The 25,795-nt window shown below is 42.0% G+C and overlaps 1 protein-coding gene and 11 non-coding genes across 18 annotated transcripts; 11 read left to right on the forward strand and 1 right to left on the reverse strand.

Annotated features, from left to right (window-relative positions):
* Window positions 1-224: 224 nt before the first annotated feature.
* On the reverse strand, window positions 225-19,335 carry ZBTB37 (zinc finger and BTB domain containing 37). The gene is made up of 5 exons (XM_003258901.2): window positions 19,084-19,335; window positions 18,357-18,552; window positions 16,327-17,275; window positions 13,906-14,005; window positions 225-2,051 (listed from the first exon to the last, which is right to left on the reverse strand). Exons 3-5 carry the CDS (start codon window positions 17,247-17,249, stop codon window positions 1,563-1,565), a joined length of 1,512 nt encoding a protein of 503 aa, XP_003258949.2. The 5' UTR covers window positions 17,250-17,275; window positions 18,357-18,552; window positions 19,084-19,335; the 3' UTR covers window positions 225-1,562.
* A 90-nt stretch (window positions 19,336-19,425) lies between these two features.
* LOC100602364 lies at window positions 19,426-24,129 on the forward strand. Of its 7 annotated transcripts, none has more exons than XR_001116696.2 (12): window positions 19,426-19,530; window positions 20,415-20,467; window positions 20,662-20,697; window positions 20,892-20,931; window positions 21,247-21,276; window positions 21,564-21,601; window positions 21,946-22,022; window positions 22,211-22,264; window positions 22,796-22,825; window positions 22,994-23,016; window positions 23,196-23,244; window positions 23,422-23,602. It is a non-coding gene; the product is annotated as an uncharacterized LOC100602364 (transcript). The 7 variants fall into 7 exon arrangements; XR_001116695.2 differs by having other exon boundaries at window positions 23,426-23,602; XR_004032602.1 differs by having other exon boundaries at window positions 22,796-23,244; window positions 23,426-23,600.
* On the forward strand, window positions 19,744-19,823 carry LOC115837778. The gene has a single exon (XR_004032830.1). It is a non-coding gene; the product is annotated as a small nucleolar RNA SNORD74 (small nucleolar RNA).
* Window positions 20,520-20,579, forward strand: LOC115837800. The gene has a single exon (XR_004032850.1). It is a non-coding gene; the product is annotated as a small nucleolar RNA SNORD75 (small nucleolar RNA).
* On the forward strand, window positions 20,743-20,824 carry LOC115837758. The gene has a single exon (XR_004032810.1). It is a non-coding gene; the product is annotated as a small nucleolar RNA SNORD24 (small nucleolar RNA).
* LOC115837797 lies at window positions 21,089-21,152 on the forward strand. Its single transcript, XR_004032847.1, has one exon. It is a non-coding gene; the product is annotated as a small nucleolar RNA SNORD77 (small nucleolar RNA).
* LOC115837779 lies at window positions 21,430-21,490 on the forward strand. The gene has a single exon (XR_004032831.1). It is a non-coding gene; the product is annotated as a small nucleolar RNA SNORD44 (small nucleolar RNA).
* On the forward strand, window positions 21,807-21,871 carry LOC115837798. Its single transcript, XR_004032848.1, has one exon. It is a non-coding gene; the product is annotated as a small nucleolar RNA SNORD78 (small nucleolar RNA).
* LOC115837763 lies at window positions 22,061-22,145 on the forward strand. Its single transcript, XR_004032815.1, has one exon. It is a non-coding gene; the product is annotated as a small nucleolar RNA SNORD79 (small nucleolar RNA).
* LOC115837780 lies at window positions 22,592-22,673 on the forward strand. Its single transcript, XR_004032832.1, has one exon. It is a non-coding gene; the product is annotated as a small nucleolar RNA snR60/Z15/Z230/Z193/J17 (small nucleolar RNA).
* On the forward strand, window positions 23,055-23,131 carry LOC115837777. The gene has a single exon (XR_004032829.1). It is a non-coding gene; the product is annotated as a small nucleolar RNA SNORD47 (small nucleolar RNA).
* LOC115837761 lies at window positions 23,279-23,355 on the forward strand. Its single transcript, XR_004032813.1, has one exon. It is a non-coding gene; the product is annotated as a small nucleolar RNA SNORD81 (small nucleolar RNA).
* Window positions 24,130-25,795: the final 1,666 nt, after the last annotated feature.

A 25,795-nucleotide genomic window follows, 5' to 3' on the forward strand; every position in this document is an offset into this window, starting at 1 on the left:
CTAGAGATTTTTCAACTTGCACTGTAAGTTATAAGCATCTATTTGCCCGCATCCCTTAATATTCCTCCTTCTCTCACCGCATGAAAGACAGGGTATCTAAAGCTCTACATGTTTGGTAAGTTCTTTCTCTCAGTGCTGGATTAAGAATCTTAGAAATACCCAGAATTACTAAAAGGGTCCCTTGAAGTTTTAAAAATCTTAGGAATGACTAAGTAACCAAACCTGATCAAAATTGATCCTTTGATCATTTATTGCAACATGATTCTGCATGATGTTTTCTGATAAGTGCCCTGTAGTATATTATTAAAAAGCAAAGCTCTTGGAGTCACCAGCTATTTGCTGATGGTTGGTTTATGAATTACTAGGTTTGCAGACCCGAGACATAGTTATGTTTAAGTGAGGTTCTTCTATACGCCTGAAAATATAAACTATTACATATTTATAAGGAAATGAAATTGTGGTTGCAGTAAGAACCATAGAGTTGAATTTCTTCAACCACAATACTGCAGAAAAAACATGTTTAAAACTTCATATAAAAGTTATCAAATATGGAGACCTGTGGATTTAAAAATACAATCCAGGCTCATTTCACTGGAAAGTGACATTTTTGATGTACAATATTGCTGAATGTGAAAATAGGAGCCAAAGAGACTGGATGAAACTTTGGTAGTCAGCCTAACACATTAATTCACCTGAACTAGAGCCATTACCCAAGGATGTGTAGCACTATGGTTTACAAATACCAGTCAGGAAGTTGCAGAACGGCTCTGTGCTGTTTGATATTTGCAAAACATATAAACACTTCCCTCCCTGCTCTCCTCTTCCTCAACACAACACTCAAGCCCCCAAATGTAGCAGTACCTATTGCATACACTTTGCTGATCATTTCACTCCCAGTTGCCAAGTGCTTCAGGTGATGCTGTCCACTAGAATACTGCTTCAAGATGGCTGATTATATGAAATAACCAGGCAAAGTATTAGATGCCTAGTCAGGGGAAAGATAAAGTCTAACCTTTCAAAATAAGAACCACCAGTATTCATTTGTTTTTTCTTGAAACACAAAAATGCATGTTATGGCAGGGAAGGAAGAGGAGAAATTTCTCCTCCTCATCACCATCATGACTACCTCCTCTCTTGTGGTTGGCTGCTTCAGATGGTTGAGGCTCCTGCTGCATTTTTTAGATCTGGGCAATTATAGCCACCAAGATGATATGGACCAAAGTACAGTGTTCAAACATGACTGATAGATAAATGACCATTTATCACCATCGTTTTGTTAAAAAACCTTTTTTCTTATAAAGTTAACAAACCAAGGCTGTTGATCCCTGAATTAGAAAGTTGATTTGCTTGATTATTTTCCAAAGTGTGAGGCGGGCAATAAGAAGGGAGGAGCCTTTAGTGCTTTTGTGTATGTTGCTGATCCTCCAGTTTGGCAACATCTTGGGAGCACCTTCTGGCCTAGTGATGTGGCATTTTGTGAATCTAAGTATCAGCCCATGGCTCTGATGCTGGCTGCTTATGGCTCAAAGGGGAAGAGGGTCAGCCCCCTCCCGCTGGATGTTTCAATCTGGCCCAGTGGTGGACACAGAGCCCTGGGCAGCTTCCCCAGGAGCAACTGTCTCTTCCTGTGAAGGTGACTCTTCCTCAGCTTGTCCTCGAGATGTGACAGTTGTTTCAGGGGAGATGCTGTGAGGCCCCTCCAGGGGTATACAGCCAGGGTGGTTTTTGCGAAAGTGCTGATTCAAGATGGCCTGGAAGGGGAAACTTTTGCCACAGACATGACAGTGAAAGGGCTTGTTGCCTGTGTGCTTGCGGATATGATACTCCAGCTGATCTTTCCGGGTATACTTCTTGCCACACATGCGGCAGACGAATGGTGTGATCCCCATGTGTAGGCGCATGTGGCGGTCCAGGCTTCCCTTCTGGTTGAATGATTTGGCGCAATAGATGCAGGTGAGACGAGGGTTGTACCGGAACCACCGCTCAGATACTTCCTGCTCTCGGAGGTACTCCACATAGCCACTTACTCCCATCATTGCTGACTCTTCTACCTGTACCAGGTAAGGAAAATAACCAAGAAAGAACAAATATTATTAAGCGTACACATTAAAAGCAATCAAATCTATTTTTACTTGTTACTAAGATATATGTACCTTTTTAGTGGCGAATCAAACAGAAAATTATTACCAAAAAGTAAATATATTACCATAATAATTTTTAAAAAATTGAGACTACTCTATTCCATTACTATAAAAGAACAACACAGTAAAGTTACTTTCTGGCTGACAAACTGGATGCTTATTAAACCCCTGCTGAATGTACTATTTTATAGTAATCTGAGGAGAAACTGAGCCCACTTACACTACACCCTGGATCCTAATCTTACAATTATATTCTAGACAATCAAATACTTAGGCAGTGCTGGTCTAACAGAACTATCTGTTTTTGTTTTTGTTTTGAGACAGGGACTCTCACTCAGGCTGGAGTGCAGTGGTGTGATCACGGCTCACTACAGCCTAGACCTCCTCAGGATCAGATGATCCTCCCATCTCAGCCTCCTGAGTAGCTGGGACCACTGGCACGCACCACCACTCCCAGATAATTTTTGTACTTTTTGCAGAGATGGGGCTTTGCCATGTTGCCCAGGCTGGTTCTGAATTCCTGGACTCAAGCAATCTACCCACCTCGGTCTCCCAAAGTGCCAGGATTACAGGTATAAGCCACGACACTCAGCCAGAACTATCAGTGATGATGAAAATGCTCTACCCCACTCACTACAGTAGCCACCAGCCACCTGTTGCTATTGAGTTGCTATGGCTAATACAACTGAGTAATTTTTACAATTGTAAGTGCTTTCAATTAATTACAATTTAAATTTAAATAGCCACATGTGACAAGTGACTAATGGCTACCATTTATTATATCAGATAGTATAGAATATATAATGGCAACATATTATAAATTGTGACATTATCATTAATACCAGATTTTAATCTAGCAGTAGCTAGCTTTATAAAAATGTATACAATTTGTAGGTGACAGTATTCCTTTTTATGTAAAATATTCAGTATCATATGAACATATTATTTGCACTCTAAAGACTATTAAAGTTTAATTGACTTCAGAGTAAACTGTCTGAGGGTATGGGTTTCTTTTATCTGAAAACTGGGAGGCAGTATGAACATATTCCTTTCAATAATTACTTAAAAATCTTGGATTTAAGGCCAGATGTGGTGGCTCATGCCTATAATCCCAGCACTTTGGGAGGCTGAGGTGGGAGAATAACTTGAGCCTAGGAGTTTGAGACCAGCCTGGGCAATACAGCAAGACCCCACCTGTACAAAAAATAACAATAAAAAATTATCTGGGTGTGGTGGTGCGCACATGTAGTCTCAGCTCCTTGGGAAGGCTGAGGTGTGAGGATCGCTTGAGCCTGGGAAGCCAAGGCTGCAGTGAGCTGTAATCAGGCCGCTGCACTCCAGGCTGGGTGATAAAGCAAGACCCCACCTCAAAAAAAAAAAAAAAAAATAAATAAATAAATAAAAATCTTTGGATTTAGAAATGCTTCTTGTTCAAAATTCTATATTTAAAAAATCAATCAGAAATTATTTTTTTTACCCTGAGTTAATAATGACTGACTTCTGAAGTCATATTAGGGGAATAAAAACCTTTTTAAATATCTAGGAGGGAATTATACGTTTAACAAAGGATAAAGTACCAATGCAAAGAGAAGAAAATGTCAAAGTTGACTCCGGAGTAACTGAAGCAAGATTCATCTAGTTAGCAATTAATCTTGTGCCCGTACTTTTCCCCCTAAGATATAGAAGATCTTGTGCCCTTTTAATTTCTAAATGTGTTTTGTCCCTTCCTATGCTGACGGTGCTATTCAGCCTTTCCAATAAAGGCAGTTCTCAACAGGTTTGGGAAGCAGCATGTAAAGTCAAGGGTTGAATACTAAGACTGAGGTTTTAAGATTATTTTGTTTTATATTAATATTTATTTCTGCTTCATTTCCCTGGATAATAAAAACTGAGTTCACATAAAGAATGAGGAATCATCCCACTAAAGGTCTTGGGTGACCAAGGACAAAACAGAATAACTTCTCTAAGGCTGTCTTCTCATCCATAAGGTACAAAGGTTATCATATGATTTGCCAGCTTTAGAGGAGTCTCATGAGAACTGAACACAGTAACAGTACTCTTTTTTCTTTTATTGAGACGGAGTTTTGCTCTTGTTGCCCAGGCTGGAGTGCAATGGTGCGATCTCGGCTCACCGCAACCTCCGCCTCCCGGGTTCAAGCAATTCTCCTGCCTCAGCCTCCCGAGTAGCTGGAATTACAGAACGCACCACCATGCCCGGCTAATTTTTTGTATTTTTAGTAGAGACGGCATTTCTCCATGTTAGTCAGGCTGATCTCGAACTCCCGACCTCAGGTGATCTGCCCGCCTTGGCCTCCCAAAGTGTGGGGATTACAGGCTTGAGCCACCGTGCCCGGCCAACAGTACTCTTTTTTCTAAATACAATGGTAACTTTTAGGACCTTCAATGGTCCTAAAATATTACGCAATGAATGCATAATATTACATAGCAATTAAAGATGCTGGAACCTGTGTTCAAATCTGAGTTCTATTTATTGTGTGACTTGCAGCAAGTTAGTTAACACTTCTATTCCTCAGTTTCCACACCTGTAAAGTGAATATAGTAATAGCATCCCCTCACTAGTTGCTTTGAGCATTGAATGAGTTAATACACTAAAGTGCTGAATAAATGTTAGCTATTATTAAACATTACAAATTCATATTTATAATCTTGAGGGTAACAATACCCTAAGAAATCTCCCTAACTCTGAAAGGATTTCCTACTTAATAAATGGTGCTGTGAAAACTGGCTAGCCATGTGTAGAAAGCTGAAACTGGATCCCTTCCTTACACCTTATACAAAAATTAATTCAAGATGGATTAAAGACTTAAATGTTAGACCTAAAACCATAAAAACCCTAGAAGAAAACCTAGGCAATACCATTCAGGACACAGACATCAGCAAGGACTTCATGACTAAAACACCAAAAGCAATGGCAACAAAAGCCAAAATAGACAAACAGGATCTAATTAAACTAAAGAGCTTCTGCACAGCAAAAGAAACTACCATCAGGGCCGGGCGCAATGGCTCGTGCCTGTAATCCTAGCACTTTGGGAGGCCGAGGTGGGTGAATCATGAGGTCAGCAGATCGAGACCATCCTGGCTAATATGGTGAAATCCTGTCTCTACTAAAAATACAAAAATTAGCTGGGCGTGGTGGCAGGCGCCTGTAGTCCCAGCTACTTGGGAGGCTGAGGCAGGAGAATGGCGTGAACCTGGGAGGCAGAGCTTGCAGTGAGCAGAGATTGCACCACTGCACTCCAGCCTGGGCGACAGAGCCAGACTCTGTCTCAGAAAAAAAAAAAAAAACTACCATCAGAGTGAATAGGCAACCTACAGAATGGGAGAAAATTTTTACAATCTACCCATCCGACAAAGGGCTAATATCCAGAATCTACAAAGAACTCAAACAAATTTACACGAAAAAATCAAACAACCCCATCAAAAAGTGGGTGAAGGATATGAACAGACACTTCTCAAAAGAAGACATTTATGAAGCCAACAGACACATGAAAAAATGCTCATCATCACTGGCCATCAGAGAAATGCAAATCAAAACCACAATGAGATACCATCTCACAACAGTTAGAATGGCGATCATTAAAAAGTCAGGAAACAACAGGTGCTGGAGAGGATGTGGAGAAATAGGAATGCTTTTACACTGTGGGTGGGACTGTAAACTAGTTCAACCATTGTGGAAGACAGTGTGGCAATTCCTCAAGGATCTAGAACTAGAAATACCATTTGACTCAGCAATCCCATTACTGGGTATATACCCAAAGTATTATAAATCATGCTGCTATAAAGACACATGCACATGTATGTTTACTGCAGCACTATTCACAATAGCAAAGACTTGGAACCAATCCAAATGTCCACAATGATAGACTGGATTAAGAAAATGTGGCACATATACACCACGGAATACTGCGCAGCCATAAAAAAGGATGAGTTCATGTCCTTTGTAGGGATGTGGATGAAACTGGAAACCATCATTCTCAGCAAACTATCACAAGGACAGAAAACCAAACACCGCATGTTCTCACTCATAGGTGGGAATTGAACAATGAGAACACTTGGACACAGGGTGGGGAACATCACACACCGGGGCCTGTCGTGGGGTGGGAGGAGGGGGGAGGGATAGCATTAGGAGATATACCTAATGTAAATGACGAGTTAACGGGTGCAGCACAACAACATGGCACATGTATACATGTGTTAACAAACCTGCACATTGTGCACATGTACCCTAGAACCTAAAGCATAATTAAAAAAAAAGAAAAAAAAAGAAATCTCCCCAACTCTAAGGAAGGTAATAGCATACAGTATTGTCCACATGCAGAAAGTAAATGCATTTTAGTAATCAGTGATAAACTGTAAGCATAAACATCACACATTATGATCAGTCTCATCCAAAAAATTACTGCAGTGAAGTTGCAATAGAACAAACACCACAAAATGTATATTGGGTCCTTGTCAATGGCAGCAATATACTTTTTGTAGTTTTGTTTTAAACTTTAAAAAGAAGCAAAGGCAAAAATGGCTACCTCTTGGTTCTCTCTGTTGTCAAGAAGTAGATTATTTCATTCCTCTCACTTGGCAATTACCTATTAGATTGTAAACTCTGTTGTAAGCACAGGGACATTCTGCATTGCCAAATATCTAGGAATTTGATCAGTGCCTGGTTCAATAGCTATTTCTTAATGAATTATTCCATATAATTTATATGAAAACTCCATATAAATGAAAAGTTTCCATATTTTCTAAAACAAACATCAGTCTAGATTCTTGACATGGACTTCAAAGCCTTCTACCATTCTAATTTTCAGTTACTAACCACAGACCCAAAGTTAACTGAAGGGCCTTAAAAAGTCACTTGGTTTGGTGTATTAATGGTTTTGAAAGATCTCCAAAATTAAGGATTTTACAAGTAACTAAATAACTCCCTATTTAGTAGGTGCCTATTTATTGGGCAACTACTAAGTAAACTTAGTTACTTAGAATGACTTAGAGATAAAACAACTATTAATCAGGCACTAAGAAGATAATGTCAGAGATACAAAGATAAGAAAATGTGGTCTCTCAAATGCAATAAAACACACTTGGGTAGTGTGTCTGATCCCGTGTTCTTGTTTCCCCTAAATGCTTTCCCCCACACCCCATTAGTTACTGTATTTGTCTGGGCTTTGTAGGACTTCACTGAGTTGGTGATTGCTAGGTGGCCTACTTTGTCTAAATATAATGTGCTGGTCTTTCTCCATGTTCTTTTTTGAGACAGTCTTGCTTTGTCGCCCAGGCTGGAGAGCAGTGGCATCATCTCGGCTCACTGCAACCTCTGCCTCCCAGGTTCAAGTGATTCTCCTGTTGCAGCCTCCCGAGTGGCTGAGATTACAGGTGCCCATCACCATGCCCGGCTAATGTTTTATTTTTAGCAGAGATGGGGTTTCACCATGTTGGCCAGGCTGGTCTCGAACTCGTGACCTCAGGTGATCCACATATCTGGGCCTCCCAAAGTGCTGGGATTACAAGTGTGAGCCACCTCGCCCAGCCGATAGTTGCAAATTACTTCTCTGTGTTCTTCTGGGGTTTGTTTACAAACTTCTTTTTGTATTGAGAGAAAAATAGCCAAAGCATCTTTGACAGAAGGTTCTGTACCTGGCAAAAAATCTGAAACATTAGACTGGGGAGCCCTCTTCTTAAAAGTGGGGATCTTGAACCATCCTTTCTTTTATTTTCTCCTTTCCCTATTACCTATTGGGCCAGATCTTCTGTCCTAAAAATTTGTCTCCTACCCTTCTCCCTCTTTTCCATTGACCCCCAAAAGAAAATCTACACACCCAAGCATACACATATTTAATTTTTAGGGCATCTCCACAACTCTGAAATGGTTGATGCAAAAATCCTGAAGAAGCTAGGAAACCCCCATCCCTTGTTTCCAATCTCCTGAGTCAAGACCATTTTTCTTGATGTGATTCATGCTAAACCCTTAAGACACTGCTGGATTCTGGATGGATTAAACCTACCTTATCTTTAATCCTGAAGTAGAGAGAAGCAATTGGGGGCTTTCCATGTAGAAAGTGAGGTCAGGAAGCCAAGAAAGAGAATAAATGCTGATTTTTTTTTTTTTTTGAGATGGAGTTTTGCTCTTCTTGCCCAGGCTGGAGGGCAATGGCACGGTCTTGGCTCACTGCAACCTCCACCTCCCGGGTTCAAACGATTCTCCTGTCTCAACCTCCCAATTATCTGGGATTACAGGTACCCACCACCATGCCTGGCTAATGTTTTTGTATTTTTACTAGAGAAGGGGTTTTACCATGTTAGCCAGGCTCGTCTTGAACCTCACTCCTGACGTCAAGCGATCCGCCCGTCTCAGCTTCCCAAAGTGCTGGGATTATAGGCATGAGCCACTGCGCCCGGCCTAAATGTTGAATTTATATCCAAGTCACTCAAGAACTTTTATACAGGTGTAAGAAATTTATGTCAAAGTGGCCACAAGATTGCTTAATAGGAAATGAACAAATGTAACTTCATGTTTACCACTAGAAACTAAAGGTTTATGTGAAATCTTGAATTTATGAGGTGGAAGGGAGGATAGGAAAGTCTGTACCTGTCTGTTCTTTTCCTGGTCCCTTCCCCTCATTCCTGAACTGCAGGAGACAGAGCCTCTTTGGGCATTGGTGACCCCATCGCTGGGGTGTGTTTATTTGATGGTTGATTTTGCTGTACTGGGTACTTCCTTGCCCATTTTCTAATCATTCTGTAACACAGGCTGACTCTTTCCCCTTCCTTCCCTTCTCCTTTCCCTGGGAAAATACAATGAATAAACAAAGACTTATTGGTACTAAAACTGTCAAAAGACAAAAACAAAAAGAGGAAAGAAAATGTGGTCTCTGCTCTCAAGGAGATTTCAGTTTAATAGGAGACACAAAACTAATGTAAATAAAAAAGGAACAACATATATTGAGTCTAGAGAATTAGGAAAAATTGTATTGTACCATGCTATAATAGTAGCCTAAAAAGGAAAAATCAAAGAGGACTGGAGCTGTTAGGACAGATAAAACTAGGAGCTGGGCCTTGGCTGAACCCAGACACCTGAAAAGAAATGAGGCATTCAGACTTTAGATGCAGAAAGAGAAATAGTTTAATGTGGTTCTGACACAGGCAGAGTCTATCTGTTTGAGACAGTGAAGCTGATGAGTGGTGGGAAAAGTTGGGTTAAAAAGACTGTAAATCACTTGAAAAATTAGGCCAAGTATATTAATCTTCATGTCATAGAAAAAGATACAGAATGTTTTTAAGTAAAAGAGTAACTTTATTAGTGTGTTCCAGTTTAATCACCCCCATAATCAGGAAGTTCTTCAAATCTATCAATATTCATTCTTACTGTAAGTCCTTGCCCTGTTGTAGTTCTCTGTAGTAGGGGGAAAAAACTGGTGAGTAGACTTACCATATTAAACTTTCATATCCATTAAGGCATATATATTACCCTTAATATAATCTCCCACAATCTTACTTATCTCTTATTTCATTATAGCCTGTCTGTACCTTTTGCTTCAAGAAGGTAAATATTCTTACAGAATTCTAATTCTTATCCCTATCTCATCTATAAATGGAATAAATTATCCCTTCCTAACTTATTTAAAAACTGCATTTAAAACATCCTTGAGGTTGGATGTGGTGGCTCACATCTGTAGTCCCACCCCTTGGGAGACCAAAGTGGGAGGACTGCACCTTGGTCTTCCAAGTGGTGGGATTACAGGTGTGCGCCACCACTGAGCTCAGGAATTCGAGATCAGCCTGGGCAATACAGTGAAACCCTGTGCCTACAAAAAAAAAAAAAAAATTAACTGGGTGTGGTGGCACATGCCTGTGGTCCCAGCTACTCAGGAGCTGAGGTGAGGGGACTGCTTGAGCCAGGGAGGGCAAGGCTGCAGTGAGCCATGATCATACCACTGCACTCTAGCCTGGGTGACAAAGCGAGATCCTGTCTCCAAAAAAAAAAAAAGAAAATCTTGACAACACTTTCCTTAAGTGGACACCGATTTCATTATTCCATTGCCTTTTAAGCAATCTTAGTCCCACAACACTATTACTGAAGTTTATACTGTAGAGTCTTACAGTTTTCTTGTGTGTATTTGTTAGTCTGTCTTATGCTCCCATTAAGTTGTAATGTCTGTCTCATTACTGAATTTACAGTTATGTACTACATAACATTTTGGTCAATGATGGACCACATATGTAACCGTGCTTCCATAAGATTATAATACAATATTTTTACACTATCGTTTCTATGTTTAGATACACAAATATTTACTATGATATTTAGTAATTTATGTTTAGATACACAAATATTTACTTTATAACTGCCTACAGTATTCAGTACAGTAACATGCTATACAGGTTTGTAGCCTAGGAGGAACAGGATATATCATATAAACTAGGTGTACAGTAGGTTATACCATCTAAATTTGTGTAAGTATACTCTATATTTGCACAATGACAAAATGGTCTAGCATTTCTCCGAATATACTGTCAATTAGTGACACATGCCTATATCTGCTTAACAGCCTCCTCTGCATTGTTATCGTACCATATTTGAGAGACGAGGAGAAAAAGGGCCCTAATAATATGAGCGAAATTACCTTTCCTCCAAGCTCCTAATATTTTCTCTAACATCTTATCAAAACTAAAAAACGTAGTTTGTAACAATGTCTTACTGCTATTACTATACCATGCACACAATAAATATTCAGTGGTTTAGGCTGGGTACGGTGGCTTATGCCTGTAATCCCAGCACTTCGGGAGGCCGAGGCGGTTGGATTACCTGAGGTCAGGAGTTTGAGACCAGCCTGACCAATATGATGAAACCCTGTCTCTACTAAAAATACAAAAATTAGCTGGGCGTGGTAGCATGTGCCTGTAGTCCCAGCTACTCGGGAAGCTGAGACAGGAGAATTGCTCGAACCAGAGAGGTGGAGGTTGCAGTGAGCCAAGATTGCGCCACTGCACTCCAGCCTGGGTGACAGAGCCAGACTCCGTCTAAAAAGAAAAGTAATAATAATTCAGTGGTTTAGTTAAAAATTAGACAAGATACTATCAGTGTAATGCAGAGGCTAGAAACATGAGCTATGTAATCGTAATTCAACAGCGTTTACTTTTTAAAGGCAAAAATGTTCACAATTTATTGTCTTCTACTTGGTGAGTTCATGAGCTTTAAAAAAAATCATTCAATCAGACCTGTGAGAAAAAAACAAAAATATCAACCAACTACTCATACTAGTTGCTAAGGAGAGTTGCAAAGAAAATAGAAAAAAACCCATCATTCCTATCCTTTCTAGAATGTGTTAGTCTAACAAAATATTCAGAAGAAAATAAATGACAAGACACAGTACATGAAATAGCAAACACACATAAAAATGTGTAAGCAGCTGGGCACAGTGGCTCATGCCTGTAATCCCAGCAAATTGGGAGGCTGAGGCAGGCAGATTGCTTGAGTCCAAGAGTTTGAGACCAGCCTGGGCAAACTGGTGCAACGCCATTTCCACTAAAAACACACAAAAAAATTAGCTGGGCATGGTAGTGCGCACCTGTAGTTCCAGCTACTCAGGAGGCTGAGGTGAGGGAATCACCTGAACCTCGGAGGTTGAGGCTAAAGTGAGTTGAGATCACACCAGTGCAATGCAGCCTGGTCAACCACAGTGAGACCCTATCTCAGAAAAAAAAAAATCATAAGCAATTTGTTTACAAATATATAATGCAGGCCGGGCGCGGTGGCTCACAACTGTAAGCCTTTCGGAGGCTGAGGTGGGCGGATCACCTGAGTTCAGGAGTTCAAGACCAGCCTGGCCCACATGGTGAAACCCTGTTATCTACTAAAAATACAAAAATTAGCTAGGCGTGCTGGCGGGCGCCTGTAATCCCAGCTACTCAGGAGGTTGAGGCAGGAGAATCGTTTGAACCCAGGAGGCAGAGACTGCAGTGAGCCGAGGTCACACCACTGCACTCCAGCCTGGGTGACAAGAGCAAGACTGCCTCAAAAAAAAAAAAAAATATATATATATATATATATACACATACACACACACACACACACACACACATATATAAATAAAATGCTATAAATTAGTAACTTGGTAACTGTGTTTTGTGTCTGTGTATACTACACATAGTATATATAGTGTGTGTATACTACATATAGTATATACAGTACACATGTACACACACACACATACACACACACACGCACACGTATAAAAATCAGACTTTCCATTCCAGGTCCTAAATTACCTGTATGCAGTTTTCTGGGATTATTTTTTATTACTATTAGGTCTATAGTATGGTTATTATAATCAGGAAAGAGTTCCACAATCTTACTTTTTTATATTTCCCAAACTCTGCTGACACCAAAAGTGTATTTTCCTGCAGGCCCACAAGCAAGAATTAAAAAAAAAAGTAATCAAATACAGTATTTCACTTTGCATTTTTTACATAACAAGTCAGGCTGTCTACTAATAACAAAAGTTCTATTTCTTTGTCATCCTTACGCTATATATTTGTATTTCTTGCTTTATTGTACTGATTAGGACTACAAATAAAAAGCTGGGTAGAAGTGGTGGTAGCATTCTGTCTCATTTCCAATCACACAAGGGAAGCTTTCAATAATTTACTATTAAGATGTTTTCCGGGCTGGGCGCAGTGGCTCACGCCTGTAATCCCAGCACTTTGGGAGGCCGAGGTGGGTGGATCACGAGGTCAGGAGATCGAGACCATCCTGGCTAACACGGTGAGACCCCGTCTCCACTAAAAAATACAAAAAATTAGCCGGGCATGGTGGCAGGCGCCTGTAGTCCCAGCTACTCGGGAGGCTGAGGCAGAAGAATGGCGTGAACCCGGGAGGCGGAGCTTGCAGTGAGCCGAGATTGTGCCACTGCACTCCATGCACTCCAGCCTGGGCGACAGGGTGAGACTCGAGACTCCGTCTCAAAAAAAAAAGATGTTTTCTATAGATTTTTTAGATAGATACTTTCAATCAGATTAAGAAAGTTCCCTTGTATTTCTTTACTGTTTTCTTTTTTTTTTTGAGACGGAGTTTCACTCTTGTTGCCCAGGCTGGAGTGCAATGACGCAATCTCAGCTCACAGCAACCTCCACCTCCCGGGTTCAAGCCATTCTCCTGCCTCAGCCTCCGGAGTAGTTGGGATCACAGGCACGTGCCACCATGCCCGGCTAATTCTGCAGTTTTAGTAGACGGGTTTTCTCCATGTTGGTCAGGCTGGTCTCGAACTCCGGACCTCAGGTGATTCACCTGCCTCGGCCTCCCAAAGTGCTGGGATTACAGGCGTGAGCCACCGCGCCCGGCCAGTTCCCTTGTATTTCTAGTTTGCTAAGAGTTTTAGCCAATTGCTCTTCTCTGTATCTATCAAAATTGTCACATGTAATTTATCACTTTTTCCTTATTAATGAAACAGATTACAATGATTAATTTTAAAATGTTAAACCAGCTATCAGTGTTAATTTGTTAATGTTCTTTTCAAAATATTTGCATCTATGCTTGGTAGAAATGCCAGTCTGCAATTTTCCTTTCTGGTGATGTCTCTGTATAATTTTAATATTAAACTTCTGCTACCCTCAGGGAAAAAAAATACAGTATTTCTTTAACAGGGCCACTGTTACCTCTCCTACATCTTTCCTTTTTCATTATTTTCTATTCATACACAATAGCAATTCCTCCAACCACCACACCAGTTCTAAATCCACAACTCCATACCTGGGAGCTGGGTTGCTTAGGCTCATCCATTCTCCCAGGAGACTCACTTCTGGCTCTGTGTCTCTCTGTCAAGGGAACAACACTGCCGGAGGGGCTAAATCTGTTGGAAGAGGAACATAAAGGGGACTAATAGAAAAGCAGCATCAAAGAACCTGAAAAATGGTGATGTCGCCCCTCTTTATTCTATGGCTGAGGAAGGGGGAACAAACCAAGCAACAAATAACTGAGGAATAGTTTCGTGGAGTTAATACATAATCTGATTTGAAATAATAGGTTAGCCCTAGTAAATTTAATAAACACAAAACGACATAACAGACCATATGAGCTGGTGAAGCTAAAGCTAAATATAACCTTTCTTCCTTATATAAATACTGGGAGACCATAAAAGAATAAATTAAAACGGGGCCTATAATTTTGTTTCTTCTACGTAATTACCAGGTTTTTGGCTGTTTCTTTCCCAAGGTCCCATAATAATCTGTATTTTAGACTATTGATATAGATCATGGAGATTAAAAAATCTTTGCATTGAAGTTGATATTACTTTTTTTTTTTGAGACAGAGTCTTGCTCTGTTGCCCAGGCTGGAGTACAGTGGCACGATCCCAGCTAACTGCAACCTCCACTTCCTGGGTTCAAGCGATTCTCCTGCCTCAGCTGGCCCAGTAGCTGAGACTACAGGTGTGTGCCACCACGCTCGGCTAATTTTTGTATTTTTGGTAGAGATGGGGTTTCACCATGTTGGCCAGGCTGGTCTCAAAGTCCTGGCCTCAAGTGATCCACCTGCCTCAGCCTCCCAAAGTGCTGGGATCACAGGTGTGAGCCACCACACCTGGCCCTGATATTACTTCTGATAGTTTTCTTTTTTTTAATTTTTTTTTATTTCCATAAGTTATCATGGAACAGGTGGTATCGGTTACATAAGTAAGTTCTTTGGTGATTTGTGAGATTTTGGTGCACCCATCACCCGAGAACTTCTGATACAGTTCTAACATAGGAGGACAAGTTCTATGCTCAAGATTATTTTAATAAGGACACAGGAAGACAATACTCAAATCAAGATCACCTGAAGCCAGGCACAGTGGCAGGAGAAACGCCTGAACCCAGGAGGCAGAGGCTGCAGTGAGCCAAGATTGCACCACTGCACTCTAACCTGGGCAACAGAGTGAGACTTCATCTCAAAAATAAAATAAAATAAGGCCGGGTGCAGTGGCTCACGCCTGTAATCCCAGCACTTTGGGAGGCTGAGGCAGGCAGATCACGAGGTCAGGAGATCGAGACCATCCTGGCTAACATGGCGAAACCCCATCTCTACTAAAAACACACACACAAAAATTTGCCGGGCATGGGGGCAGGCACCTGTAGTCCCAGCTACTTGGGAGGCTGAGGCAGGAGAATGGTGTGAACCCAAGAGGCAGAGCTTGCAGTGAGCCGAGATTGCACCACTGCACTCCAGCCTGGGTGATGGCGCGAGACTCCGTCTCAAATGAAATAAGTAAAATAAAATAAAATAAAAAGACCACCTGAAGTGGATACGGTATACACTAACTGAATCTCTGTGATATATTTGTTTCTCAAGACCAAAGTAATAGTTCTTTAGTTTTCTTTGCTCCTATAGTCAATTTAAATTTATTTTTAAGAGGGAAAAAGAACAAATATTACCAATCTAAATTAGTAATATTTCTTTCTTTCAATTGAGACTTTCTCTCAATTGACTGAAACCCATGGCATTTCCACCAAAAAGAAATGTCTAATAAATACAATGTATTAAAAGAGAAAAGTGAGGCATGGGGCATAGTAGCACTGGTGAAAAAAAGGGAGATTGTCAGGCCTGTGGTAGCAGCAGTCACCCATGAAAGAAAACAGGGAAGATACCATCACATGACAAGGGAAAAAGAGATGAAAAATATCCATAATGCTTTTCTTCAGAATTACTATTTTACTAATTTGAAAAGAACAATTACTGGAAGTACCATACTTCCTCTAATTTGGTACTTGGGGGCAAAGAAAAGTAAGCAGTGCCACAAAGGAAAGTGAGACTCCTGGAGGCCACCTACCTGTGTGATAACACATCAAGGAAGGGCAATGCTGCTAGGTTCCCAGCTGATGATTGGCTCCCTGCCTGGAATCCCGAGGAAGCCCTGGCAATTACTGATCCTATCCTAGTGTGGCTGCAGATGCTATTCTGATTCATGGAAGTGTCTAACTTTACCACAGTTCTCACAACATTGTGAATACTTCAGGAATGGAGCTTCCTGGTTTAAAAAAATAAGAATGCAAGTCTTTCGGCACACCTTCAGTTTCCCCAACATCAACTTATTTTGACCAAGAAAATCAGGTAAGGAAAATGCTCTCTGTACTACAGAGGACACTTTAGTGATGTCCACACAATAGCCATTACATGGGAAAACCAAACCAAACCTACCTGTCAACTTCACTGCTTGTTGGCCGAGCCACCTTGGCTCCTGAAGACCCTAAAGTGTAATTTTCCTGTCCTACAGAACCATGGCCTGTGGTATCAATGACCATGGCTGTTACTTCCTCTGCACTACTCCCATCTTCTCCAGAAGGCTGATTCTCAGGCCCAAGCCACTCCTCCAGATTTTCAGTTTTGATGTGTACTGCTCCAAGAACTCTAACTTCATCATCACTCCGACCCCCACGGTCAGCCACTCCTGTCTCCACATACCACTGTCCTGCTCGGTTGATCCGAAGAATGGGCTCACGGCTCTCTACATCAGAACTTGGTTCAATGATCTGAGGGCTGGTGGACTCCTCAGGAGGACTTAGCTCTCTGATATCCAGCACAGCACTAACCTGACCTCGCCGGTTTCCCTTTGGGGTATTATGTCGTGGGCTAAGGGAGCGGTTGAGATTTGGTGTAACCCTGTGAGACTCTGGAAGTCTCTCTTGATGCTTTGTCCTTGTTTGACTTAATTCTGCTTCAACTTCAGCCACATTAATTTTGAAATGAATGCCCTCCAGGATCTGTGTACATTTGTCTATAATATGCTGCATTTGCAGAAAACTGGCAGCTGTTAGGTAGCTGATGATATCTGCCAGTTGCAGGCATATCCGCCCTGTGTAACAGAAAGAAAGGAGCTGTTCAAAAACAGTAGGGTTCTTGATGACTGAAATGGAGACTGTACTCATCTCATTCAAGGACATGTGATCCCGGAAATAGGGGGAGCTGGCAGCCAGCACCACTTTGTGAGCCCGAAAAGCTTGTCCTTGCACATTGACCACAATATCACAGAGACGGCCCTGCATGCGCAACTGGTTTAGATGGCTCAGGACAGAGTTGCTGAAGTCAGGAATCTCCAATTGTATGTTCCCACCTTTCTCCATGGTCGTGCCTGAGGGTGCATTCAACCCTGCTGAAAAAAGAAACCATATTCTCATTAATAACTACAATTTTACTTCCTGGATGTTTTCCATTTCAAAAGTATTTAAACATAGTTATCTGGTAAAATTTCAAAATCTCCAGATAAAAGAAATACCTTCCTTATGTTTAGATGTGGAAACAGAATTACCAACAGGTTTTTTAGTTTAAGTTTCACAGGAGGATACAGTTAAAACTAAAAAGTGATCTTTAGACTCCTAAAAATTCATGTTATGACTATGCTTTCCTTACTAATAAGGTATATAACATCAAAACAGAAGTTCAACAGAAGGTAGGGGGAAGGACTTTTAAGTGTTAACTATAAGATACTTGCAGACTGAACATAATATCTCATAACTTGACAACTTTTCTCTGGAGGAGGAAAGCTTTCTGAATAAACGCAATTCTACATACGTGGCTTGATATCCCTCTTCTTAGTATTTTACTACCTGCTGCAAGAATTATGCTTATTATTTTATAAAGGGACTATCCCACATGAACGTAGGCTAATATTTCTAAGCTTAAGAATCAGAGCCCCCCCCCCAAAAAGACTTTGGTTATAGGGCTGTGAGGCAAACTCTAGGAAAAATCCCACAGCTGTGCCAGGATTCAACCAAGATGCAGAGAATGTAAAGTTCAGTTGTCAAAATTAGGAAAGCTGGGTAAATCTGCCAAATTCGAAGTTGGCAATTCCAAGGTGGTGATGATACTTCCATCCTGAAACTTAGTTCTCCAGATCCGGTGAAAAAATACAGCATTTACCAAGTATGCCCAACATTTTTCCATTAAAATATTTTTTAAAAAATGGCTGAAACACTAAACCTGAAGTTGTATACAAGATAGTTGAAAGTACAGTTTCAACTACTGAAAGTAGTTTGTATAAATCCGAACAGGAAGACATTTACTTAAGCCCAATATGCGTTCACTTATCTATATGTTACACTGTTACACCACACCTGAAACTTCAGGAACTTATTCTGCCAAGCTCACAGTACTGCCCCGCATTAACAACACACTTATTAAATAGGGAAGTGTATACACTGTTTTCAACAATCAACTTTAGCCAATCTGACCTTTTTCCAAAGCGTTATTGTTTGTTTTGAAACTTTTAATCCAATAAGAGCCTCTGTCGATGCCATCATGAATTCAGATGTGTTTATTTTGGAGCCTACACCAGCGCCTTTTTTGTTTGCTCTTTCCGGCAATTCCCCAGTGAGGAAGCCCCTGGAGGAAAGTCTTTCGCTACCGTCGGCACTGGACGGGTGAGAGCTGTAAGAGGGAGAATTGGGAACGGCATGGGGTTGGCCACTCCAGCACTTGAGCAGCTTTCTTCTGCGTTAGGAAGCCTGGGGAGAGGGGAACTGGCTAAACGGCAAAATGTCACTGAGGAACTTTGGAGAATATGGGGACAAGGCGTCGGGCGGGTGAGCCAGCGCTCAGGTAAGAACTAGGAAGGGGGCGGCGCCCGGGGACCGGCTCCAGGCGGCGGCGGGCGGGGAGCTGCCGGGAGGTGGGTGTGCTTATCTGGGTGTGTCCCGGCTACGGTGGGGGAGGGGGAGGGGGATGGGGCCGCCCTTCCCGGGGTCCTGAGGGAGGGGCCCCGCTAGGGGGCGGGTCTGGCAGATCAGCCCGGCCGGGGGCCAAGGGGGTGGAAGGTCGCCCGGTGCCTGGAGGCGGGGTGAAGGAAAGTAGCTGAGCGCCCCAGGAGCGCGCTGCGGCGGAGGGCGGGCGAGGAGACCCCGGTGCAGGGAAGTGGCGCCGGGGTGTGGGGCCCGAGTCCAGTCAAGGAGCAGCACCTACCTCCGGGGGTGGAAATGGGCCGGAATGGGCCGGAACACCGTCCCGGAAGTGAAACCCCCCACCCCCTCCCATGGAGCGGGCGACGTGCCGGAAGGAAATCACTCAGCCTTACACCGCCCCCCTTCCCCCACCCCCAGAGCTTTCCTTGCCTCGCGCCCCCTCCCCTCTCTGCTCTTCCTCCTCAGTCGGGAGGAGTGGGGGGAGCAAGGCATCACGTGGACGGTCATGTCTCTGCCCACAATGGCGAGGAAGGGCGGGGAAAAGGGGCGGGCTTAGGGGGGTGGGAAGAAGGTGGTACTGGATGAGGGGAAAATTGAGGGAGGTTAGGGGGAGGAGCCGAAGCGGACGCTGCCGGGAGCGTGCGTCGTGACGTCATCAAAAGACCTGTTATAAACAGGAGCCCAGGCACCATCTTGTCTTTTCGAGGTAGGAGTCGACTTTTGTGAGGTATGCTTTGTCTTTATGAATGTTGCGGGTTTTTGGGTCCTCCAGCCTTTGTCTGCTAAGGTGACCCTGAACTGACTGGGACTTCTAAGCCAGTCGCGCGCCTTTGCAGGGCCTACAAGTTGAGGATGGTGGGGGATTTGCACATATGGTGCATGCGTGACCTAAGCTGCGACTATGTTGTTCGGGTAGAACTGCGGAGAAGCCTCGGCTCTCGTGCCCTGCCTCTGATGAAGCCTGTGTTGGTAGGGACATCTGAGAGTGATGATGAATGCCAACCGCTCTGATGGTGGCACATGCCGAGTCACCTGAGTAAGCTATTGTTAAGGGCCGTCACCCGAGCCTCCATCAGCCGCCCGCTCTCATGAAAGGCTGTCGGTGGTAGTCCACGTGCTTCTCTTAAGTGCCTGCATTCCGCAGTGCCATCAATATTTCCATTCGTGTTTCTTTTTTTTTTTTGAGACCGAGCCTCGTTCTGTCACTCAGGCTGGAATGCAGTGGCTCGATCTCGGTTAACGGCAACCTCCCCGTCCCGAGTTAAGCAATTCTGCCTCAGCCTCCCAAGTAACTGGGACTACAGGCGCGTGCCACCACGCTAGTCTTATATTTTTAGTAGAGACGGGGTTTCACCATGTTGGCCAGACTGGTCTTGAACTCCTGACCTCAGGTGGTCCACCAGCCGTGGTCTCCCAAAGTACTGGGATTACAAGCCGTGAGCCACCGCGCCCGGCCGCCATTAGTGGTTCTTAACTGCGGGTGCAGTGCTCTTTTCTAACATTAAGTGTATCTTTTACCTGTCGCTAGATAAACCAATGCATCATTGGTTTAAAAAGACGACATAAAGAACCGTGGAACAATGAATTAAAATCTGTACCCGATCTCTTTAGGTATGGTGCTGGGTGCAGATGCAGTGTGGCTCTGGGTAGCACCTTATGGACAGGTAAGAATCGGGGAAAGTATGGTGGGAAGAATGAAATCTCAGAGGTGGTCTTAGCCTGTGATGCTTTAAGAGTAGTGGACAGAAGGGATTTCTGAAATTCTATTCTGAGGCTTTAATGTTAACAGCATTGATATTTAACGTGACTGCCGTGAGGTTCATTGTCACTGTTTTGCTTGCATCTTCTTGTTTTCTAGTTGTGTCCCAAAGGACGGATGAGAATAGCTACTGAAGTAAGTTGAAAATGCCCTCTCAAAAAGATTTAAAGCCATTGGATGTGCCACAATGATGACAGTTTATTTGCTACTCTTGAGTGCTAGAATGATGAGGATCTTAACCACCATTATCTTAACTGAGGCACCCAAAATGGTGATTTGGGGAACATTAGAGAGTACACCAAAGTTCACATGAAGTTGTTTCTTCCCAGGTCCTAAAGAGCAAGCCTAACTCAAGCCATTGGCACACAGGTGAGAAACCTCTATATTGTACTTCTTACTTTTAAGGGATTAGAAAATAGCCAAGGCAATGATGATTATCTATGTTAGTGTTTCTCTCCCTCCTTTTCAAATGAGAATTTTGCTCTCATTGATACTAAGTTTAATACTGAAGAAAATGTGAATACAGATACTATGATGGTTGCATAGTTCAGCAGATTGAATCATGAAGAGATGTACTGTCTGATGTATCTGGGGTGGTTGTGGTTTGCTGTTAATAGTTAAGCAGTGTACCACCAATCTACCATTAAAATATTCTTTGCTGACAATTTTGTATTAAAATTACAGGCATTAGACAGAAAGCTGGAAGTTGAAATGGTAAGTGAAATTATATCCAAGTAAACAGGTAACTGGGCAAACTGCCTACGGCACAAATGGCTTTTTAGAGTTACCTCCTACCAGTGCTGAATGCATTAAATAAATGGCGGATTCTTGCCTTGTTATGATTAATAAGAAAGTTTGTAAATGCAACCTGGGTGATGATAAGCAAACACTGACTGAACATGAAGGTCTTAATTAGCTCTAACTGACTAAAGGCATTTGTTAGTTTTGGCAGGGGGAGAAAACTCATCTGTGGCTATTCTAAGACCACTCTTATATCTTAGGTGGAGTCCAACTTGTCTGGACCAGCCTAATGTTTCTGGTAAGTATTAATGAAAACAGTAGATAGACTTAATGAAAATGCTGATGGTGATATGCTTACTGCTGAGCTAATGGCTTAAGGCTTGGCTGATGAATACTGACTGTATTTTCCTTGAGCATGTTTGGAACGGTGTTTATGTGTTTTCCTTGAGCATGTTTGGAACGGTGTTTATGTGTTTTCGTTGAGCATGTTTGGAACGGGGTTTGTGTAATGATGTTGATCAAATGTCTGACCTGAAATGAGCATGTAGACAAAGGTAACACTGAAGAACCCTGTGACAGACAACTTTGAAAAGAGTTTAATGATGTTTAGCATTTTAATGGAAGTCCTCATTTGTATTCCAGCTCCTGGTAACGTTTTTATCCATGGATGGCTTGCTTGGATAAGGACATGAAGACAGTTCCTGTCATACCTTTTAAAGGTACATATTTTGTTGATGTTAACGTTAATTGATTGAGCTACTGTTAGTGATGATTTTAAAATTAAAGCAGATGGGAATCTCTCTGAGAAAGAAAATGGAGATTAATCTTAAACTGAAACAGTAGTTGGGAAATCTTTTAGAAATCCACCTATTACTACCTATTGGTAAAGGAGATTAAATTTCTGCAGGTATGGAGAGTCGGCTTGACTACACGGTGTGGAGCAAGTTTTAAAGAAGCAAAGGTATAGCAGTCCCAAGTATTTTTTTTTTTTTTTTTTTTTTGAGACAAGAGTCTAGCTCTTGCCCAGAATGGAGTGCAGCAGCACTATCAGCTCACTGCAACCTCTGCCTCCCGGGTTCAAGGAATTCTCCTGCCTCAGCCTCCTGAGTAGCTGGGATTACAGGCATGTGACACCATGCCTGGCTAATTTTTGTACAGCTATGTTGTCCAGGCTGGTCTTGAACTCTTGACCTCAAGTGATCTGCCCTCCTCGTTCTCCCAAAGTGCTGGGATTACGGGCGTGAGCCACTGTGCCCGCCTCAAGTCTGGTTTTTAAGTGTTGGAAAAGCCGATACAATGATGATAACATAGTTCAGCAGACTAACGTTGATGAGCAATATTAAGTCTTTCGCTCCTATCTGATGTATCTGGCAGTAACATTCTAGTTTATGCCCTGGAAAGGGGAATATAGCCATTCTATAATGTTTGGAGATTTTGGATTACTCCTAATTGTATGCAAGTTGTCTTACGGTGTATTGTCCCTTAATTTCAGGACTCAGAATTCATGCTTGAAGAAATGCAGGTTAGTTTAAACTTTTAAGGAAATTTTTAAGGTGGCAAAAGGTTTTGGTGGCATATACACCTTAATCTGTAGATGGGAGTGATTAGCTGTTTAAAAGTTAAAATGTGACTGAGAAGGAAATCTAGTAGGGCAAATTTTAAATGGGTATTATTTTTCATCTTCAAACAGGCAGACCTGTTATCCTAAACTAGGTGAGTCAGCTTTTGGTACTTGTGATAATTTTCAACGTAACCAATGATGTAATGATTCTGCCAAATGAAATATAATGATATCACTATAAAACCGTTCCATTTTGATTCTGAGGTTACTCTACTAACAAGCATCACACATTTGTTTTTTGCCATGATTAATATATTGGCTTTGCTTTCAGGGTTTTTAATTGACCACAACAAGCAAGCATGCAGCTTACTGCTTGAAAGGTAAGGATTGGAAATGTTGGGACTATTATAATTGCAGAATACATGATGATCTCAATCCAACTTGAACTCTCTCACTGATTACTTGATGACAATAAAAGATCTGATATTCTGCATTCCCATGTAGCATTTTAATTGAAGTCTGTACATGTGGCTAAAAGTCTTGTCTTATTTTTTGAGACAGGGTCTTGCCTCACTCAAGCTGGAGTGCAGTGGCCTTTGAAGCTTACTACAGCCTCAAACTTCTGGGCCCAAGTGATCCTCAGCCTCCCAATGGTCTTTGTAGACCGCCTGATGGAGTCTCGTGGCACAAGAAGATTAAAACAATGTCTCCAATTTTAATAAATTTTTGCAATCCATCTGGAGTGTGTAGTGTTTACTTGAAAAAAGACAGTGCTTTTCATTTGTTCATTAGTTGTAAGCATAAATTACATTCAAAGGCTATTATAACTCCGTGGCATTTGCTTCATTAACACTGCAGCCAGTTAAAATTTTATGGGTATTTTACAAGGTGTCTTATGCATTAAAGTGCAATATTTCCTAATTCTCCATATGAGCAAATTGTCAGGTTTCATAGGCCCCCGTGCTAATTGGTTTTGAGCTTAAAGTATTGATGGAGCTATTTGGAGAAAGTCATGGTGAGTCTGAGGCTGGGAAAGTAAGTTACAGAAGACACTATAGAAATGCCCAACTAGTGATAGGAATTAATGGAATTGGGAAGATCTACAATCCATAGCCATGGTGATAGGTTTTTGGCAAGCAAGTGTTAAGGGTTGCCAAAAGTGGGTAAAAGGGGCACAACTGGTTTAAGGCAATCTACCCCCAGGGAAACAGGTAGATTGGGGCCAAAATTCCAAGGTGGGTCAGTTTTTATTTCAGTGTCAATACAGCTGTAGTAGTCCCAGCTACTCTGAACCCTGGAGGTGGAGGTTGCAGTGAACCAAGATCGTGCCACCTCACTCCAGCCTGGGCCTCCTAGGCTCAAGTGATTCTTGTGCCTCAACTACCTGAGTAGCTGGGATGACAGGTGTGTGCCACCACTCCCCAGCTATTTTTTTTTTTTTTTTTTTTTTTTGTATTTTTAGTAGAGATGGAGTTTCACCATGTCACCCAGGCTGCTCTTGAACTTCTGGCCTCAAGTGATCCAACTGCGCTGCCCTCCCAAAGTGCTGGGATTACAGGTGTGAGCCACTGTATCCAGCCAAGTTCTATTCTTTTTTTTTTTTTTTTTTTTTTTTTTTTTTTTGAGATGGAGTTTCCGCTCATGTTGCCCAGGCTGGAATGCAGTGGCGCAATCTCGGCTCACTGCAACCTCCACCTCCCAGGTTCAAGCGACTCTCCTGCCTCAGCCTCCCAAGTAGCTGGGATTACAGGCATGGGCCACCATGCCTGGCTATTTTTGTATTTTCAGTTGAGAGGGAGGTTTGACCATGTTTGGCCTGGCTGGTCTCGAACTCCTGACCTCGTGATCCACCCACCTAGCCTCCCAAAGTGCTGGGATTACAGGCATGAGCCACCACATCCAGCTTCTTGTTCCCTCTTTTATATATAAGTGCCATTTTCTGAATCAGAAAACTTTTTGACAGGCATATTAAAAGATTTCAGTTGTATGTAGTAGTAGCTCATGCCTGTAATCCCAACACTTTGGGAAACCAAGGCGGGGGGATTGCTTGAGTCCAGGAGTTCAAGACCGGCCTGGGCAACATAGTGAGACCCTGTCTCTACAATTTAAAAAAAAGTGAGCCGGGCATGATGGTGCATGCCTGTAGTCCCAACCACTCATGAGACTGAGGTGGGACGATCGCTTGAGCCCAGGGAGGTTGAGGCTGCAGTGAGCTGTGTCACACCACTGGATTCCAGCCTGGGTGACAGGGTGAGATGTTGTCTCAAATGAATTATTAAAAAATTGGATCACCTTATTCAGCATTCTGTTTAGCAGTTTTGGAATTTTAGTTGTTAGTAAATCTTGACCTTGAGTACACATTATTTTGATATTCTGTGTGACAAAATGGGAAGTACGCATGAAGCACATCTGCCTCAAAGTATGGATTTCTAGATTTTTTTCCCTAGAAAAAGTAGTTACAATTGTTTGAGATACAAGCTGAACTAGCTGCTTTTTTTCACAGAACATTTTTAGTTGAAAAAAACCTGACAAATTGATTATTCATATTTTAGGGGTAATTTTGGCAGAGATTTGCGCAAAAAAGAACAGGTCAGCTTGGAAAAAACTGATGACATTTGTTGCCGATGATAAAACTCAAGCTTCCAAATGAAACCTAAAATTTTGGAAGGCTTGTATACACTTCTGTGCCCCTTATAGCTTCCTCAGACTTAAAGACTTTTGTAATGAGATTGGTGGTAATATTAATTAATGGTATTTTGTTTTAGATATTGTATATCAAAACGTGTCAACATTTGGAAGATTTGCATAACTCAGTGAACCAATATTTTCCAAATGATCAATCACTGGACTGGTGTTACAAATATCACACATAGGTAAAAGTTCTATTTAAATACAAGGTACACCAATGGACTTTAGAAAAGCTCATCAATA

Source organism: Nomascus leucogenys, chromosome 12 (genome assembly GCF_006542625.1).
Source record: "Nomascus leucogenys isolate Asia chromosome 12, Asia_NLE_v1, whole genome shotgun sequence".
Lineage (NCBI taxonomy): Eukaryota > Metazoa > Chordata > Mammalia > Primates > Hylobatidae > Nomascus > Nomascus leucogenys.